This window comes from Marmota monax, unplaced genomic scaffold (genome assembly GCF_021218885.2).
Source record: "Marmota monax isolate L192 unplaced genomic scaffold, Marmota_monax_Labrador192_F-V1.1 WCK01_AAM20220418_F8-fsc00017, whole genome shotgun sequence".
Taxonomy (NCBI): domain Eukaryota; kingdom Metazoa; phylum Chordata; class Mammalia; order Rodentia; family Sciuridae; genus Marmota; species Marmota monax.
The window spans coordinates 23,131,932-23,152,532 of NW_026695241.1; the positions used below are offsets into that span (position 1 = coordinate 23,131,932).

Below are 20,601 nucleotides of genomic sequence, written 5' to 3' on the forward strand. Positions count from 1 at the left end.
AAACAAATCGAATATTTAACTGACCAAGTTAAAACCAAATTAAGGAGAGGATGTCTTCTCTCATTAAGGCTACCTGGGGTTTACTGACAGATCATCTACCTGACTTCCCACTTGAAAAGTAAAAAGCTAAATTAAGTTTCTCTACTTTTTTTCCTGTAGGGCATAATAACAAAAGAGACTGACAAGACAGCAAGATTAGATAAACACTGTCACACAAGTTGATTAGCAACTGACAACAATGAGAGGTAAGAGGAGAAATCTCCTTAGAGATTAGGAGACCCAGAGATAGTAAAGGAGGGCTCATCCCTGAGAGGAAGCATCCCATCAGGCTTTGGATTTTAGAGGAAATGAAAACCAGCATTTATCTTACTTGGGGGAGCAATTGCCAAGTATGCAGGAGAATGTGTATTTTTCTGTCCTAAAAGGTAGATGGGATGTGTCTAATTTTAACTACCTTGTTCTGTTGGACACCTCCCACCCTCAACACATCACTGTCAGGAGCCAATTACTGCAAAAAATTACCATGCAAATGTCAGGTAAGTGATGTTCTCAGAGAGAGAGGCTGTGGAAAGGATGTGCTCAGCATTGTGAAAATGCAGTTACTCTAAGGAGGGACCCCTTTATTTTAAAAAATACAGCCAAGATTTAAAAAGAAATCCTCAAAAGACTGTCCCTGCCACTATTCTCTATCACTGGCTGAAATCAAAATGGGCTGCAATTGGGAAAATTAAAAATAAGTAAAATCCAACTTTAAACAGAATAATTCTGCAAATGTTTAACATAATACATTAGGATTATAGGACTAGTGCATTTTGCTAGCAAACAAATGACATAAAATATCCAGAAATACAGTGTGTGTGTGTGTGTTATGTATATTTATACCATATCCACTGTCTCTGCATCTGAGAGCCTCAGTGCATACACATTATCCTGTATACACTGGGATGAGGCTAGGAAACCAGGCGAGGCTGGGAGAAGCAGCAGAGGGCAATTACCTTGTGTGGGAAGCAGCGTCGTTTATACTGAAGCTGCTGTTCTCCCTTGTCAGAGGGCTCGAGCCACCTTGGCCCTTGCTGTGGATATCCAGGCTCAGGGAGGACTCTGCCTTCCGGTCCATGCCGTGGCTCTCTGTCTCTAATGTTCGATCTGCCATGGAGAGCACTTCGCTGGAGCTATGCCACAGGGGTGCCACTTTCTCCTTGCCTGGCCCTGAGCGAGGAGACGAGGTGGCCCCCAGAGAGGCTGTGCTGCCGTGGCTGGGGCCGTAGGAGGTGGTGTCGATGCCACTGTCAGCGGAGGTGCCCTGCAGATAGTTATAGCTGTTGAGTTCGGATTCCGTGCGGTCCCCATCGTACCACTTCTCGTCACTGTGGGCACTGGATGCATTGCTGGAGAGGGTATTGCTACTGGAGTGGCTCGAGTAGTGACTATCAGACTGCAAGGGAAGCATGATTTACTTAAGTGCATGGTTTGACTTCCTGAACACCCAGAAGAAAACAACAGGGACACTCCAGGACTTAAGTTCCAGGTGCAGAGTTCTAAAGGCATTAAAGTGCCAGGAATAACAGGTCAAATTAAGATAAGAGGTGCCTGGAAAAACCTGTTGTGACTCATGCCCATTCAGTGGTGTCTATGACAGAGAGTGCAGGCAATTTTTTTTTAATACTCCATTTTTCATTATTTGGCTCATACTGCAACATCAATAGTATCAAGGATCATTTTAATCAGGAAAAAATCTAAATTGTCATTGAAGTCTGTATATCTTAAAATAGAAAGGAAATGACATTTCCAAAGAGCTTACAATTAGAAAGGATGCTTAATTCTAAAAGCCATACTGCTCAAAGTAGATAGAAGGCTGAATATGAGAAATATTAAGTCTGAAGACTCTCCTTTTCCTTCTTCAATTAGTATCTACTTGGGAGACAGTTTTTAAGGAGTGCTTAGAGGTTAAATTTACACAGAGGTGCCAGGATAATTCAATGGGGGAAAAAAGTCTTATCAACAACTGGTATGAGACAACTGGATATTCACATGCAAAAATGAATGAAGTCAGAGCTGTAATATATAGAAAAATAAACTTGAAAAGAACCAGAGATTTAAATGTAATAACCAAAACTATAAAACTCTTAGAAGAAAACCCAAGTATAAGCCTCTGTGACCTTGGGTTATATAATGGTTTCTTAGATATGACACTAAAAGTATAATAAAAGAAAAAAAGACCAGATAAATTGGACCTTATCAAAATTAAAAACTTTTGCACTTCAAATAACCTGATTAGAAAATGGTCAAAGATTAAAACAGACATTTCTTCAAAGAAGATACACAAATATCCAATGAGCACATTGAACGAAACACATGCAACTCTACTCTTGGTATATACTCAACAGACATCAAACAGATGTCCACACAAAAACTTGTACATGAATGTTTACAGAAGCATCAAATGTAAGAGTCAAGAAGTAGAAACAACCCCAATGACCATCAGCTGATCAACGGATATAAAAAATGGTATATCCATACAATGGAACATTATTCAGTCACAAAAAGGAATGAATTACAGATTCATGTTACTATATGGATGAATCTTAAAAACATTATGTTTAGTGAAAGAAACTAGACACAAAAGGCGTCATGTTACATGATCTCATTTATGTGAAATGTCTAGAACAGGCAATCCACTGAGAAAGAAAGATGAGTAGCTGCCTAGGTCTTGGAAGGGATGGGAAGAGCTGGAGGTAACTGCTGAAGGATATGCAGCAGAGGGGGTTCAGTGGTAGTGAAAATATTCTGAAATTAGATCATGGTGCTGACTGCACAATTCTGAATATACTAAAACCCACTAAATTGTATGCTAAGTGGATGAATGTTATGGTATGTATGTAAATTATGTCTCAATAAGAAATGTGTACAGAACCATTTTTACACAGTGGCTCAGTTGTTTAGGAAGAACATTTTTTGGAGTTTACCAAAGAAATATTATTTCAAAAAATAGTTGAATGAAACACTATTTTAAGTTGGAGGCAGGGAGCCCAGATACTTGCTAAAGATAAAAGAGGAGAGAAAGAATGTGCATGTGTCTCTTTTGGTGGAGGAAGAAGCATGTTCTTTATGGGCCCAGGCCAGGGGCAAGAGGATGTATCAGTTTTATCTCAAAGTAAAACAGCTCTTCCCCTTAAAAAAGAATAATCCCAGTTACTTTTTGCTGTAACTGTAGTTTTTCTCAGTAACAACTTAGAAAGTGTGCTTTGAAGCCTTCATTTACTTTTAATAAGGCAAAATTTCTTCAGCTTTGTTCTTGTACAGTGAATCTGAAGCCCCCAGGCATGACTGGCATTGAGTCCTTTAAATATCACTGGTTTGAACTGAGATGGACTGAGCGCAAAGTAATATGAAGGTTTCTAGAGAGATACAATGTGAACTACAAATATAATTTAAAATTACATTTAAAATTACATCTAATAGCCAAAAAGTAAAAAAGAAACAGGTGAAATTAACTTTAGTAACATTTTTACCTAACCCAATCTGTCCAAAATGTTATTTAGTATGTAATCAATATAAAAATTGCTAAGGAATGAGGGAAATTCACAAATCAATTGGGATAACCTATTATTTACAAGTATATCTGTGGCAACACTACATTTCCTCAGTAAATCTCTCTTCACAGAGCAAAATGTAGAGTGTGTGCTCTCTTGTTTTTTTTTTAGCTTCAATATTCATATCTCAGGACAAAACTTTTATGAGATTTCTCTTTTTTAAAAGTCTTCTGAGCATCTTACCAATCAGTGAGTATGAAATGGAGTATTTGCCCATCAAATGACAAGAATATAAACACAAATACCAGCAAAGAGAGAGACCAAGGAAATCAACTCCATTGCACAATGGTCACCTCGTATTATAGTACCTGTAAGTGATAAGGAACTGTGTGTAGCTGTGGAAGACAAAAGAAGCAGTAGGGTAGTTTTAAGGGAAGCTGTCTGCCCCCTTGCTCTAGCAGGATCCCATGCTTGCAACTGCATAAACAAACAGAATCTCTTTCTAACACAGTTCTATTCCTAACACTTCAGGATTTAGGATTGTGAGTGAACCAGGCAACCTCCCTTATAGACCTGTGGGGGTGCAGGGGCATACCAATGAGACTGCAATTTACCTCAATTGAAGGAAGCCACCTTAGGACCATGGCAACAGAAATTCCAAGGCTATGGTAGCAAACATTCGCCATCAGTGCAAGTCATTAGACAAAATTGTTTCCCCCACTAGGCTGACTTCCTCTTTGACCATACTGCAGGGCAAGAATAGAATGAACTGGCCCCATTTCTGCACTGCAGGAAAGTAGTTGCTTGGAATCAATTGTTAAGTTTGCAGTTAACTTACATGCCCTTGTTTGTTTGGAGACAAATGAACCACTGGATCCTGCCGCATTAATCTCCCACTGGGGCTCTCTCGGAAAGCTGGCAGTACCTTTGATACTGCTGGGAGATGACATGTAGGCTCTGGAATACAGTATAGGCCATTATGGTGCGGGTACTAAACAGATACAAACACATGTTGACAAATGGAGACGGCTTGCCATTGCATCTTTCAGTTCACTGACCAGCCAACTCTGATTTCAACAGTAAGCTTGTTAAGAGTCTACACAATAGACAGCATGTCAGAAACTAGGTGGCTGATGGATAAAGCTTGCAGCTGGTGACAACGTGTCACGTCATACACATTAGCATAGCCAAGTACCACCAAACCAAAGGCCATGAACAATGCAGCAAAGTTCGAAATCAACTTTTGGTTTGGGGAGAAGTTCAGAATATATGGAGTAAATTTATGAAATTCATTCATTGCAAAGTGTGGCTAACCTAGCTCAGTCTACATTACCTAGACAGGCATGGATGCAATCACGTGTTACTTACCATGACACTTTGGAAATATTTTACCTGTATATTCATGCTGCTCGAGGACAAAAGAATTGAAATCCTGAGGTCCTCTATAACTGTAAGCTAAGCACAACAGAAAAGACACACAGCAACTAGTTTACTTAAAACAATTGCTTCCTTTTGGACTCCAAGCTGGTGTTTAAGATGGGGCTCCAAAAGAGAGAGATAAATGATTTATCCTCTAACACACCTACAGCTAAGAGCAAGAGCTCACAACTTCTTGAAACACCCCTCCTAAATGTGGAGAATCAGGCAGACTCCTACTTAGATCTGACTCTCATCTATCTTCAGGGGCAGAGAGGCAGAAAAACAAACATGGAGGGGATGAGAGAGCCAATTAAGTAGCTATGCTCTTTCCTGCACTGTTAGTAGGTACCAGTTTACAACACACTAATACACAGATAGGTGGGCCTGCCTAATGTTAGGATCTCCTAAACATTCGCCATCAGTGCAAGTCATTAGACAAAATTGTTTCTTCAAATAGAATATAGAAAGGTCAGCCCTTTATACATTTGATATCATGTGCTAAGCAATGAAAAAGTAAAACCATTTTTCTTGAATTCTCCCCAGTTACGGCTTATATAAGCTAAGCCCTAGATTCTTTCTGATATGCCAATTAGGAAAGGCTAAGTTATTCTCCTGGAAGACAGGGATACCAGAAACTATAAACATTTATTTATTTATTTATTTTAATAATGTTATTGTATTTTTTAATACCTGTATTTTATTTATTTAGTTTTATGTGGTGCTAAGGATCGAATCCAGGGCCTCACACATGCGAGGCAAGTGCTCTACCACGGAGCTACAACCACAGCCCATAAGCATTTATTTTGACACTTTATTCAGCCTTAGATTTTGAGTAGAGAAAGGCCACCACTTATGAAAAAGAGTTCTTTATTGGGTCCTGCTGGTATCCTATTATTTAAAAAACAAAAAGAACAAGGTATATCTAACTTAAAGGGTGAACGGAAGCGTCAGAAAGATCCACATTCATTTTAGAGTTTTATCTACTTAGAGTGGATTGCCACTAAACTAAAGTGGATACAAAGAAAGATGACTAGATGGAGGTGTGAGAGAGACCGGTGTGGGTCTAGGATGAACCTTATAATTACCCTTTGCAGTCCCGGGACACCTTCTCATTCCCTGTGAGAAATCCCGTGAGTGGGAAGTAGGACACTACACTGCAGAGGGCCTGCTGGCAGCCTTGTTGAAAGCCTGCACTAGGAGCCAAAAAGAAGCCGCCACAGTCATGCTGGAGAAGGGGTCCTTTCAAATACGTCGTTACCATCTCAACAGTATCAAAACATATGGGATTAAAAACATTCTGTCAAGAGCAGAGAGGCAGATCAGAATATGCTCAGGTTTTGTGTTGGGGTGGGTGGGAAAAGAGTGGGGATGACAGATGGCTTCAATAACAAGGCACTGAAGTTACTGGAACAAAGCAAATCTTCAGAACCTAAGGATTATATTTCCTCAATTCCTGACTTAGCTGAGTACATCTCCATTCCCTATGTTCAGGATTAGCACATTTACTTGGGCACAGGCATTAAAATAGGACACAACCACGAATCAGCAAAGAAGATAAACAGTTAGGTCTTTGCCTTAAAAACGTATCTTTTTAGCCATGTGCGGTGGAGCATACTGTGAGCCCAGCTATTCAGGAGGCTGAGGCAGGAGGATGGCAGGTTTGAGGCTACTTTGGCAACCTAATGAGGTCCAGTCTCAAAAAAAAGCTGGGGATGGGGCCCACAGAACACTCCTGGGTTTCATCCCCAGTACAGTAGCCCATCCCCTGCCCCCACACAAAGAAAATTCACCTTTTTCAATCATTAAATTAATTCTTATCTTTTTTATCTCATAGTGATAGTAAAGCTTCTAGGCATAAGATAAAGGAGGAGAAAAACCCTAACTTTAGATCTAAGTCCTTTATGTATTAACTGTATTGAACCCAACTCTCTGATGTTACTTAGTTGAAACTTGATCTTGTTTCATGGCAAAATTTTATTGTGTCAACTAGCCTCATGGTGTCATTATAGACCCCCCCACACCCCATGTATAGAGAGTGAGCTGTGCACTAGAAATCCAAAGGAGAGCTCACTAAGGCAAATCTTTTCCATCCAGCTGTTTTATACTGCTAAGACATTTCCTTAGCTGAAAGCTTAATAGCAGAGTGGAAAGAATTAAAAGAAATGCACATAATGGAGGAAAGAGCCTCTAACCAAGCTACAGATGTGGCTAAATCATTATATTTCTTCCCACTCTGTACATGGTTGGTTTGTGTTTTAACTCAACATTAAGAAGACCAAGGAATCTCTTAAGGCACTGGGCAAAAACAAATGAGGGAGGAAGGCACTTAGGATCCAAGTGGTTTGTTAGGCTGGTCTTTTAATCTTGGTACTAAATATAATTCTTGAGGCCTTTCTATGTCTAAATTTGGGCTCATTTAGAATTCCCTGACTTTTCTCTCAGGTCTTATTCATTGCTCTCACTTGTACACAGTTAACAGACACTTTATCCTAATGCACGTTAACTAGGGCTATCTTTTATAAAACAATGCTTTGATAACATCCTTAAGAGGTGGTCAAAGTGAACTTATCAAAAAAACACTTGCTTTTTATGTAAAAATCAATTACTTACCCATCTGGTCAGCAATGCTATCCTCACTTCTTTGCCAGCTGGGTGTGGACTTTCCGCTGCCACCAAGATCTGACTGGGTGTTTTGCCTATCAATGGAGGCTGGGGATCTGCGGCTCACTCCAAACCTGTGGTGATTCCCCCGAACAAAGGCAAAGACATTATCAGACCTCATTACAAGGGGAAGATAGTCCTGTGTGTAATGAACTTTTAAATCTGATGACAGGTATTACTAGCTTGGGCTTACATGCCTGTACATTTACATGTGCCTTGTGCATGTGTAAATGGGTGTACAGATGTGCATATTGTGTTCAATATACATGACTGTGCTCAGAAAGGTATGCATGCTGTCAATATTAACTGTTAACAAGGGCAGGAGTCATTCTCATTGAGATAACCTGATGTAGAGTAAGAAACCAGAATCTTCTGTTCCTCCTATAGCCAAGCTCAGGTGGTCATTCACAGCCCAAGGAAAAATTTCACAATGTAAATGTCTTATGCATATCTTTCAAATGGTATATTCTGGAGGTTAGTTTTCTCTTAACTCAGTTATTTGTTAAATCAGTAAGTCATTCATTCTTGGAACAAGTATTTTCTGAGTACTTGCTCTGTGGTCTGAAAGATAAAGCTATCACTTATGTAGAAACTACTTTCAAAATGTATAAATGTTAAACTACCTTTGGGAAGGGCAATTTGGAAGTAGGTAAGCTGGCATGTACAAAGGTGACTGTTTATGTCTGGAAAGAAATTTAGCTATTTAGTAAGCCAATTTTATTTTCCCTTGTGGAAAATAATAATAATATATGCTTAATTAAAGTATATGCTTTATTGAGCAATACATATCAGCAAAGTAATTACTCAGTTCAGAATAAAAGCCAGAGTATAGAATTCAAACATTCATATGGAATTTTTCCAATTTTATGTGTGGTTACTAGTGAACTTCTGACTAACCTATGCAACAAAGGAAGCAACAGGGCCCACATCAATTAATGCATATTTTGGTGTCTTACTTGGAATCAACTGATAAATGGGTAAGCAGGACCAGCAGGTGGTATATTGGAAAAAGCAGGAGATTAGGAGTAGGAAGACTGCAGCCAGGTTTCAAATGACACACCCATTGGGACAGAACAGTCACTGAACTTTTGTCTTAGTTTCTTTATGTGCAACATGGCCATTCCACTACAGAGCTCCAAGGAGGAAAAAAAAAATCTATATAAAGCATTTGCAAAATATAGAAGGCCATAAAAATATTTACTTTAGTAATGTATTTATTATATCATCTCCCTACTTGCTTGGACATAAATGCTACTCACTTACAAACCCAATCACAAAGTTCACTAAGCGAAATTATCTTACATATGAATGTAGCCATTATTAAAACCAAAAACCTTGATTTATGGAAACTTTGGTCAAAGTGGAAAAAAAAAAAAGAGAAGGACTCACAATTAAGGTTTCTGCTATCTCTTCTCTTAGTAGAATTATGGATTCATATTTTGCTTTTACTTTTTTGGTAGCAATAGAACCTAAAGTTAATTTTTTAAGTCTCTGAATTTAAAGTTGAATACTTTTCTACTTGCTTTTAAATAAATGTTAAGGAAAGGCTGTCTTTAACCTTCACCCTGTAAAATACTTCACCTGGTGAACTTCAATTCTCTCACACATGCTCCACTTGGGCGTGAGCCAGGGAATTAGGGATATAAAGATCTTGTCTTTGAGATGTGCAGACAAAACTTGTTCCGAGTTTTACACTGTGTCTCTTTTTGAAGAGTTTAATAGTGCCTCTAAGGAGCACTAGTAGCTCAAGGGTCAGAGTCAGATTTGAAAGAGGTTGAATGCAATTCTTTGGCTGATAAAGACTCACTGGCCCCCAGCTCCAAAATGCCTTCCTCACAATAGGCTGGAACCACCTTCTCCGCAGCTTTCTTCTGCTGGTCTCAGTTGCCCTGACAGCCAAGCCTAACCCCTCCTCTGAGGTGCTAGAAGAACGTTATGCGGAACCCTCAGCTCAGCAGTTCATCTTCAGCTTGCACATCCTCACCATGCTGCTTGCCCCAGGCTCCCAGCTCTTCTCTGACCTAGGGTCTCCCTCTGGCCTTGTCTTGCCTCCTCAGTACTTCTCAAAGCCTGTGATCCAAAAGTACATATCCAAGGAGGGTAGAACAGGCTCCATGTCTTTTAAACAGTGTTGCTTTCTCATTAACTTCACTGCTAATCCCGAGTTGTCTAAGTGTCATTTCTTTCTCCCTCATAAACTACACCTCAACTAATTTGGATATTTTCACTTTTTTTCTTGAGTCAGGGAATGGGCAGGCACACACCATGCAGATGCAGGACTCCAGCCAATTGAAGTGGAGGGAAGATACCACAGCAGCATATGGTTTATGGACAACCACTGTGTAGTGATGACTGTTATGATGTCATGCAAGTTGAACATTAAGGACTCTGAAACAGAGTACATACACTCCAGCTTCACTGTCAACTTGAACACATTTATTTTTACTGGGGTAAGTTGTAGAGTAGATGGTAAGGGTGACTTTTGGACCAAACCTAGCCCATGAGCAATTCATGTGAATGACTGGATGGTGAACCATTGTCTTTTACCTCCCTGATACAGACAAAAATTGCTTGGGATCTAGGAAAAACACTAACATTATTTCCAATATCACTCCAGGTAAAGAAGACATTATATAGCATACTCAACAATGCCAGGAAAACTCACAAACAGTGGGAAAGCCCTTAATGCCATCTATGGCAGAGTTCAACTATCAAATACCCAATTGAATAATTACTACCTCATTTACAGAAATTTGAGCAGCTGGGCATTAGAATCATAATTTTAACATTAAGATTCACCAAAACATTAGTGTTTCAACTTGGGTTTTTGGTATACACTTAAAGTATATCAGAGATAGAAAAATATTATTTATTTATTTTGCTAAAAACTCATTTACATTTTAGTGCTGTACTAATACTAAAGTTGTGGTGAATTCTTATTTTGGAAGACAAACCAGGCCATTTAAAATCTAATTAAAACAGGAAATAATTAGTTGGGTTTGTAGTGTGGTACAATAATATGTAATTCATAAACCTCATGAATAAAGGCTAAATTTTTTCCTAATTGTCACTGAAGCAATTAAAATAAGAAATGTACATTTTAGGCAGGCCTCTAAGGGAGTCCTAGGGGAGACAGGAATGAGGAAAGCATGTTTTATAGTGGTTTTATTACCTACTTTCTTCTACCATTAACATTTAGCAACAACAAAATCACACCTAGTGGCTATAAAAACCATCAAAATACTATACAGAGGAAATATCCATTATGAGGGTATTATTAGTAAGCATGCTTATTTTGTGACACAGTGATATCTCAAGAAAGTATCCAAGTAGTGTGTACATTTGTTAAAGGTATATACATTTATTTGGGGGAAATATGGAATAGAAATAGTAGTTTTTATGAATACTTCACATTTAATTTTCAAATGGTTCAAGTTCATTCTCAAGTTCCCCAGAGAGCAACACCAGCAGGAAGTCTTTGAAGGTTCTTTCACTCTTCCTCTGGGTGAAGGCAGCCTGTGTGTGCCATGCACTGTTCTGCTGCTAATTACTTCCTAGCGTCAGATATTCTAATCCTGTTTCCCGTTATGGTGGCCTCTAAAATCACACATAATTCACTTTTTACTGTGTGTGTGTGTGTGTGTGTGTGTGTGTTTTGCTGGGGATTGAACCCAGGGCCTTGCAAGAGCTACATTTCCAGGCTACTTTGTAAATTTTATCCAAAGCAAATAGTTACTTTTGGATGGGCATTTAGTATTTTCAAGAAAGATTTTAAAAAACCAACAAAACAGAAGACTTAAAAGAAGAAGAAATAATTTTAAGCTCTCGATGTTACTATCATTTTTCCTATATCAACAGCAATACAAGCTCCAAGGCAAGTAGTATTCTACTGAGTTCCTGTTGGAGGAAACACGATGTGACAAAATCCTTCCTGTGATACTAAACAACGTATGTCATAGAGAAACGTATGCAATTTAATTTCTCTGCCACTGAGGACTTCATGGAAAGTAGAGAATGATAAATTTCTTAAGTGATTTGAACCAGTCATGAAAACATTTTCCTATCTGGAATGTTAGCTATATTTTCACTGTTGATGTAAATTGATCTGGGCTGGCTGAGTAAAAATAATTTTACATGTGGGATACAAATGAAAGACAGTGATGTTGACCCGAACCATGTACAATGGGACAAATAGCATACCTACCCTTCGGGCATAGATTTTTGTCTGTAAGTGCCCCCCCCAGAGCCAGTCTCGCTGGATGAAGACAGGTTGCTAGGGGAGTTACGACACTGGGATCTTGCTAAAGCCATGGATGAGACTGTCACATAGATGTCTGAACCAGGAGACAACCTGCATGTGCAAACCAAAAATATGAAGTCAACAATTCAAAGGGGAAAATCCCAAGGCAACACATGATGGATAATATCATACAAATGCAACAAAGGCAGCGCTTCATGGAGATAGTGAAAATGAAGCCAGCTGGAAGCCTACAAAAGAAGCTTCCCCATAAAACCATTCCCTAAGGGAACAGCTGGAAAACTGCCTTGAAGGGGTGGGGTGTGTCAAAAAATAACAGGAGAAAAAAGGCAGCGGAAAAACATGTATGCTTCCAAAAGCTGCCAGAATTAAGTTGGTTGAATTGCTAATGCAGTCTCATAGTATGGCAGGACAGAGGATAATTGAACCCAAGTGATGTTAACACAGCAATTAATTCCAATTTCTCACACTAGTCCTCCCAGAGTATATGACTACAGTGAGACCAGCACATTCTTTGTATGTTTCTTTGTTTTCCAATTTTATTACTCGAAGTCTGGAGTCAATATTCAGACTTAGCTACTTAGTATTTCTAATTTCCGTTGACAGTAACATCACCAATATAAGAACCTCAGTGTCTAGGATTATTTAGAATTACTGAATTTATATCATTTCACAGTAGAGATGTACTGTATCCTGGCCCTAATAAATCTTTTTGAAAATTTTGGATCCCTTATCTGCTGAGGGGCTGTGGAGGTAGAAGCTGGAGCTTTGTAATTAGACAGACAGATTTTCTCCCTCTACCTTCTCTACTGTGTAGCAGGCAACGGGGCAATGCAGGGATAGCAATAAGTGATGCTGACAACTGTGACCAGGTATAAACTCAACCTTGATAACAGCAGGATTTTATTCTGAATGCAAATCCTGGCCCAAATCTCAACTCTTATAACAGGGCAGGTCAAGTCCATTCAATAGCTGAGGAAATAGAATCTAAGTTACTTGTTTAAGGTCACAATAAGCCAGGCTTCTTGATTCTCAAACTGTTATATTTTATGCCAAACTATTGCTATCCCTTAGAGAAGGTTGGTTTCCTTTCCTTCTTTCCTTCCTTCTTCCTTTTTTTCTGTACTGAGGATTGAACCCAATGACACTTTACCACTGAGTTATATTCCTGGTCCTTCGAAAACACTTTTTTGTTGTTGTTGTTTGAGACAGGGTCTTACTAAATTGCTTGGGGCCTTGCTAAATTGCTGAGGCTGGCCTTCAACTTGCGATCCTTCTGCCTCAACTTCATGAGTCACGGGGATTATAGGTGTGTCCCACTGTGCCTGGCACCCTTTTCCTAGTAATATGGTTGTCGGTGGGTCTGCACTGGCACATGACTTTGCACATAACACGAAGTTAAACTCAAGACAGTCTGGGAGCCTTGGGACAGAACCTGGTTCACAGGAACAGGCCTTTCCTACAGTGAGCCTAGGAGCATCTGTAGCAGGGGAGGATAGGGTTTCAGGCATAGGAAGCTTACAGATGGAATAAAGGAATCACATCCAGAAACTTTTCTAATAGATAATGAGATTAAATTAAAAAATAAAATTGTAACTCCCAAGCTCCTCTATGCCCAAGAGGCAAATCTGAGTTGAGAGCCAGAGTTCTCCCTCACTGATACCTAGACATCTCCAAGGAACACCCCCACCAGCAATTCAAATTAAACCTCTTAAAAGCTAACTGGTTTGCTCCATTCCTCCAGGCCCCAATATCCTAATGCCCCAAGCCCATCCCTCCCATGCTGTTATCTCAAGCTAAACATCTTGAAGCCATTTTTCCTTCTCACCTCATCTTTCAGAGTCAGAAGACCTTATCAAGTTCAATAACTATTTACTGAACACAAACTATTTCCCAGACATCCTGGGTGCTGGTCTTAAAAATACAAAGAATAGAGATCCACCTACACTGATGTGCATGGGACCCAGGCTCACAGTAGGCCCAGGTCCATCCTGCCACTGACAGACACCAGCTGGAGCTCAGGCTCCAACACAGGACCACCCACACCTACATACATAGGATCCAGGCCCAGGGTAGGTCCAAATTTGCCACCCCCTACCCCCCACCCCCCACCTGGGAGCCCAAGACTAACCCACTTCCATCTTGGGAAACAGCAGGCGTCACCATAGCCTACACCATGCAATGGCCCCTACCCTTTTGACAACAGACAGTGCCTAGAAGTAGCTGCATCTCAGAGCAGACATCCCAAAGACAGTGTAAAGCCCACCCTTTCAGCCCCATCTTTGTAAGACATTGCATCCATCTTGGGGCACCTCCACTATTATGAGTTACCTTGGCTACTGTCGCCACCACCTTTAGTTGAAGGACACCAGCAGGGTCTGGAAACCCAACATCAAGGTGAGGTATAGATAATCTGTACATATACTACAAGAATATAGAGTAGACACTGTAATGTCTCAGATCCACACTGCAAGAAAGGAAGACACACAGACAACATGAAAAAACAAGGAGGAAAGTGTCCCAAACAAACCAGGATACTACAATAACAGAACCCACAGACAGTGAAGTTTATGAAATGTCAGAGAGGGAGTTCAGAAGGTTCATAATTATAATGACCTGTGAATTAAACAATGACCTAAATGAGTAAATACAAGCAAAAATTGATCACTCCAACAAAGATAAGAGAGCAAATACAGGTAGCAAAAGATTACTTCAAGAAAGACAGACATTGAAAAAAAGAAGAAGAACAGTCAGAAATCCTTGAAATGAAGGAAACAATAAACCAAATAAAAAACTCAATAGAAAGCATAACCAACAGACTAGATCACTTGGAAGAAAGAATGTCAGATAATGAAGACAAAGTATACAATCTGGAAAATAAAGTTGATCACACAGTGAAGATAGTAAGAAACCATGAACAGAACATCCAAGAATTATGGGACAAAAAACCAAATCTAAGCATTATTGGGACAGAGGAAGGCAAAGAGTTTCAAACCAAAGGAATGCACAATCTCTTCAATGAGATAATATCAGAAAATTTCCCAAGCATGAAGAATGATTTGGAAAAACAAATACAAGAGGCTTACAGGACACCAAATGCACAAAATTACAACAGACCTACCCCAAAGCACATTATAATGAAAATGCCTAGCATACAGAATAAGGAGAGAATATTAAAAGCCACAAGAGGGAGGAATCAGATCACGTATAGGAGGAGACCAATTCGTATCTCTGCAGATTTTTCAACCCAGACCCTCAAAGCCAGGAGGAGATCATGGAACAACATATACCAAGCTCTGAAAGAAAATGGATGCCAACCAAGAATCTTATATCCAGAAAAATTAAGCTTTATATTTGATGATGAAATAAAAACCTTCCATGATAAACAGAAGTTATAAGAATTTACAACTAGAAAGCCTGCACTATAGAACATCCTTGGCAAAATATTCTATGAAGAGGAAATGAAAAACAATGATAAAAATCAGCAAAGGGAGGTATTACACTAAAGGGAAAACTAATCAGAGGGAAACCAAGTCAAGTTAAACACCAAAAATAAACAAAAATGGCTGCGAATACAAATCATGTCTCAATAATAACCCTGAATGTTAAACTCACAAGTCAAAAGACATACACTAGTAGATTGGATTTAAAAAAAGAAAAGACCCAATGATATGCTGCCTCCAAGAGACTCATCTCATACGAAAAGACATCCACAGACTGAAGGTTAAGCGTTGGGAAAAAATCATACCACTCACATGGACTGCGGAAGCAAGCAGGGGTTTTTATCCTTATATCAAATAAAGTAGACTTCAAGCTAAAGGTAATCAAAAGGGATAAAGAAGGACACTACATACTGCTCAAGGGAACCATACACCAACAAGACTTAACAATTATAAACATATATGCCCAAACAAGAGAGCATCTAGGTTCATCAAACTCTTCTCAAGTTCAAGAGTCAAATAGACCACAACACAATAATTTTGGGTGACCTTAAACACCTCTTTCTCCACTGGATATATCTTCCAAACAAAAGCTGAACAAAGAAACTATAGAACTCAATAATAAAATCAATAACTTATAATTAACTGACATATATAGGATATTTCATCCTTCAATGAGCGTTACACTTTCTTCTCTAAAATAGACCATATATAAAAAAGTAGAGATACTACCCTTCATTCTATCTGATCATAGAAGGGAAAGAGTAAATAAAAAAAAAAAAAAGACGACGACGACTAAGGATTGAGGAATGACAGACATCCACTGTAACAAGAGACCACACTTTTTTTCTGCCTTAAGAGTTTGGCTTTTATATGCCCCTAATACAGAGCAACTCCAGCTATAGTTTTGTTATCTAACTGTTTTCATTTTCTCCTTGCAAAGAGGAAGAGATGATGCTCAGGAAAACGGGGCGGGGGTGGCAGTAGAATGTGAGAACAGTGGAGCCAATGCAACATTTGGGGTCCTGATGACTTTCACAGTCTCTTCCAGGTAAAAAGTAATGCTAATGAACAATGATTCGGGGGCATGGAGAGATGCATATGCTTCAGTGAGCAAGTGACAACACGACTCCTTCAGAGTGTCACTTTTACATTTGTCTTTACAGTTTGCTTTTCTTACCCTGTTCTCCAAAACGTACATTAAGATATCTCATGCTAGTTCTCAATCTCAGCTCTTTTATTTGGCAAAGGTACCAGAAAATTCTGTTTGGTTACTGGAGTTATCCCAAAGTGAAAAAATAGCATTTCCAGAAGGCCAGCATTCATTCCCATCCCTCTCTGGCATTTATATAACTCAATAGTGTCTTTGTTTTCTGACTGTTTGCACACACAGAACATACATATGACAACTGACCAAATGCCACCCAGATGTTTTTATGGCTCTAGATGCATATAGGCAAAGAAAAATTTAGAATTAGCCCTTGCTCTTGTGACTTACTACTTTACTATTCTTTCCAAATACTCTGAATTTGATGCCTTCATGCAAATATTTGAGAAAAGACCTATTCAGGGAGTGGAAGGCACCGCCTGCCTGAGTGCTGGCAGTCCACTTTTGCAGACAGTTGGAGGCTGGTAGTTGCTGGAAGCTGGCCTGGCGGCTGCCTGGCACTTCAAAAGACTGCTCTGGAACTGGGAACAGTGCCTCCCGGGCTCCACAAGAAGCCAGCCTGCTGACCTGCTGAACCTGTCTGCCCCACCCCACCTCATAGAGGGAATCTGTTTTAATGGTCACTGTGATCTGTGATATTAGAGCGAGGTCTACATAAGGTCTTCTTCTTTTTTGAGATGAATCTAGATCTTTCTGCTTTAGTCTTAAGGGCCCTAAATATCTGATGTTACTGCCCACACAGGTTTAGAGAATGAAGATTAATTTTTCAATTACTGTTAGAGCTTTCAACTCTGATGAATGTCAGCAATAATTTTTTTTAAAGAACATTTTGGTGGCTGTGAGATAAGAATTTTCTAAACCTTTTAGCTTAATTTCAAAAGATTTTCCCCTTTACATTTAAAAAATTTAGTCAAGAAATAGGTAAAAATTTTCAAAATAACTGATGCTGTATATTCTTTGGGGCTCCCTTTTACCTCCATCTACAGAAATGAAAAACAGAGCTTTTTGACTAAAAACATCGTGGTCTTCAGCACAGACAATAACACCCACACTCTAAGGGCTACACTTAATGTCCGTTTTTCATTTATATCAAGTGTACTTCATTGCAATGGAAACAAATTGTTAAAAGGGCTGGACATTTCAGAAGAGAAAGTCCAAGATTAAATATGGGTTCCTCAGTTTTCCAGAAGTATTCTCATACCAGGACAAGTAGTTAATGGTAAAATAGCTTCCTGAGTATTTAAGATTAATTGCACTTCTGTTTCCTATTTTTTACTCCAAAGTGACAATACTGTTTAGACGTGGCCAGGGGGTAAGGCCCTCTGTAACCCAAGTGCAAACAGTATAACGATGGACAAAACAATCCAGAAGGTTTCAAATAGCAGCTGTGACTGACAAATTAGATACCTGAGTCCATAATTAAGCACAGCATTTTACCACAACTTAGCAATTAAAGTGCTATCCACCCAGGAAACAGGACCAACTAAAGCACTCTGTCTTCATCACTATATATCCACCGATCCTTTTAGAATTATGTTAATACCTTTTTTCTCCTGTAAAATGATTCAAAATCATGTAATGTGAATGCTCTATCCAGGCTAGAGTTTAAACAAATTGTTCAAATCCAAGCAATTCCTCCCTCTGTCTTTCATGCCTTCCTACTGTGTGCTTTGTGAACAGAGCCACCACCAGCCTTCCGATCTCACCACCTACATTAGCTGTTCTGATAAGCTTCCTAGGACAAGGTTGATTTACAATAAGAAAGAATGCTCTGGTACAGCTGAGGCAATACGGCCTTTCCCACAAGAAGACACGTGGACCCTCACTTCATAGCTGCTGACTATGAGGGTGCGCAATCTAGTATACACCATGGGTGCCCCTCAAGAAAAGTCAATTTTATACCTATAGTGGATTCTGAAGGTCAAAATAAAAATGACTGCAGCAGGACCAGCTAGCTATTTCATTGCAGAACTCAGTACATAACAAACCTGTGGGTATCCTTGTTCAAACAGTAAGTTTCAAAATAACAGCAGAGCATTAAGCCAAGCTTAATGAGTCCTTCTAAGGGTGAGCTCTATACAGCTGCACAGGTTGCAGACCCACGAAGCTGGCCTGACTGCAGTGAATGTGGCTGGAGCCCCTCAACACATAAGTGGATGTGTATCCATTCTGCCAACAGTTATGAGTGCCATCAGTGTGTGGAGGTGGATCTGTCAGATAGCCTGATATTGATCCCAGCTTCACCATTAACAAGCTATTACTTTGCCCAAATGATTTCATGTCCTAGCTGCTGGGCATCCTCACCCATGAAGGGGATAAAGAGCAACCAACTACTTGGCTGTTGGGAAGATTAGCCTAGAAAATTTACACGAAGAATATTGAACAGAGCGTGGCACAGAATATGAACTCAAACATAGTTCCCTGTAATTTTTAAATAAAATATAACTAAAAGATAACCATCATCAGGGAAGTACAAAAAGAGTATAGAGGGCCTCTGGCGGGTTAGCAATTAGACTAGTTGGGGAAACTAGGGGAAAGGAAGCTTCATGTAGGAAATGTATCCGAGACAGGACTAGGAGGAAATCAGCAGTGAGGGTGGAGGAACATGAGGTGTGTACGTTGCAGTCCATGATGGCACGTTAGATGAAGCCCGGGGCACAGGGAGCAGACTGATAGGAGCCACAAGCAGGTGCTACTGGGTGAGGCCTCATATGGTTAGCCAAGGAAGCACAAGCTCTGTCTGTGTGGCCACAGGGAGAACAGCAAGTTCTAAGACAAACCAGTAGTGTGGTCAGAGCTGATCCTCCAGATGTAGGCAACACGGAAGGACTCAGTAATTTTTTTCTCTATCAAAGTTCAAGAGAACTGATAAAATACATAGAGGAAAGAAACAATTAGCCTACCACAAATGTTAACTGCCTACATTGGTCCTGCCCTCTACCAAGTCAAACACTTCATAAAAAGAAGTCACAATCAAATCCTTTCAGGGCTAGGGATGTGGCTCAAGCGGTAGCGCGCTTCCCTGGCATGCGTGCAGCCCGGGTTTGATCCTCAGCACCACATACAAACAAAGATGTTGTGTCTGCCGATAACTAAAAAATAAATATTAAAATTCTCTCTCTCTCTCTCTCTCTCTCTCTCTCTCTGTTCCCCTCCCCACCTCCCTCTCTCTTAAAAAAAAAAATCCTTTCAGAAGTCAGGTAGTTTTTAGGCATGTGGGGATTTTAAAGACTGAAACCAACTAGCAAACCAACCAACCAACAAAACCCAAACCAAAATAACTTCATTCCCTTATCCCAGTCCACAAACAGAAACAATGGAACTAGCAGGTAAATTCAGCGCACCTGCTGGCCTCTGCTCACAATGGCTGCTGGGTACACTCAGGTGGTCTCTGGGATCTCCACCTACCCTCGACAATTGCTCTAGGTAGTTTTAATCCAGTACACAACGACACACACTGCTGACCATGGTCAGGCCTGCTCTGCTCTGTACCTTTTTCTATATGTCTGCTCTTATTTTGTGCCACTTGGTGTGGATAGTCATTTGTCATTTTGTTAATGTAAAGGAAAAACTACAAGAACCAAAGAACAATACATTAGAAGACTACTAGGTTTCATTCAGATTTTCCTGGAGAGCAGGGGCCAGTATCTATTTACAATTCCAAGCAGGGCCACAGGCATGCAGCACTGCCCTGCTCCCCAACATTTCCTCCATTTATATTTGTGCTGTTCCTTAAAACCAGTTTGTAGAACCTAAAGGAGTGGGTGCAGATGTTCCAGGACCACATTTATGTTCCTTATTCTCAGTCTCCTGCGATTTGGCCTGCAGAAGAGAACTGGTGCTAGGCCTGAACACTTGGGTGAAGAGACTACTCCTCTATGCTGACCAGCCTTAAGGATACCCTGCCCACCTCATAATTTCACAGAAACTGCTCCTGCAGGTCAAAAGAAATTAAAATCATTTTCCTCAGCAATTTAATGATAAGCAGATCCCAAACTGCCACTCTGTCACCATACTTTTATATGACACAGATTACAGCATGACACAGGTTAGATCTGGCTTCCAGGGAGGCCTTCATCATGTTTAGTATGTGTGTAGGTGGTTGAGAGGAGTAGGGGGCCC

The 20,601-nt window shown here is 39.9% G+C and overlaps 1 protein-coding gene across 16 annotated transcripts in view; it reads right to left on the minus strand.

Moving 5' to 3' along the window:
- Sipa1l1 (signal induced proliferation associated 1 like 1) overlaps positions 1-20,601 on the minus strand; it is a 367,512-nt gene that overhangs the window by 27,517 nt on the left and 319,394 nt on the right. For 11 of the 16 annotated variants that reach the window (XM_058577710.1, XM_058577718.1, XM_058577708.1 and 8 more), the window contains 5 exons: positions 11,818-11,964; positions 7,563-7,687; positions 4,926-4,988; positions 4,372-4,490; positions 996-1,435 (listed from right to left, as the gene is read on the minus strand). In XM_058577710.1, coding sequence (XP_058433693.1) covers positions 996-1,435; positions 4,372-4,490; positions 4,926-4,988; positions 7,563-7,687; positions 11,818-11,964 — 894 coding nt within the window. The remainder of the gene's footprint in view (positions 1-995; positions 1,436-4,371; positions 4,491-4,925; positions 4,989-7,562; positions 7,688-11,817; positions 11,965-20,601) is intronic. The other 5 variants (XM_046440984.2, XM_058577719.1, XM_058577720.1 and 2 more) reach the window with 4 other exon arrangements.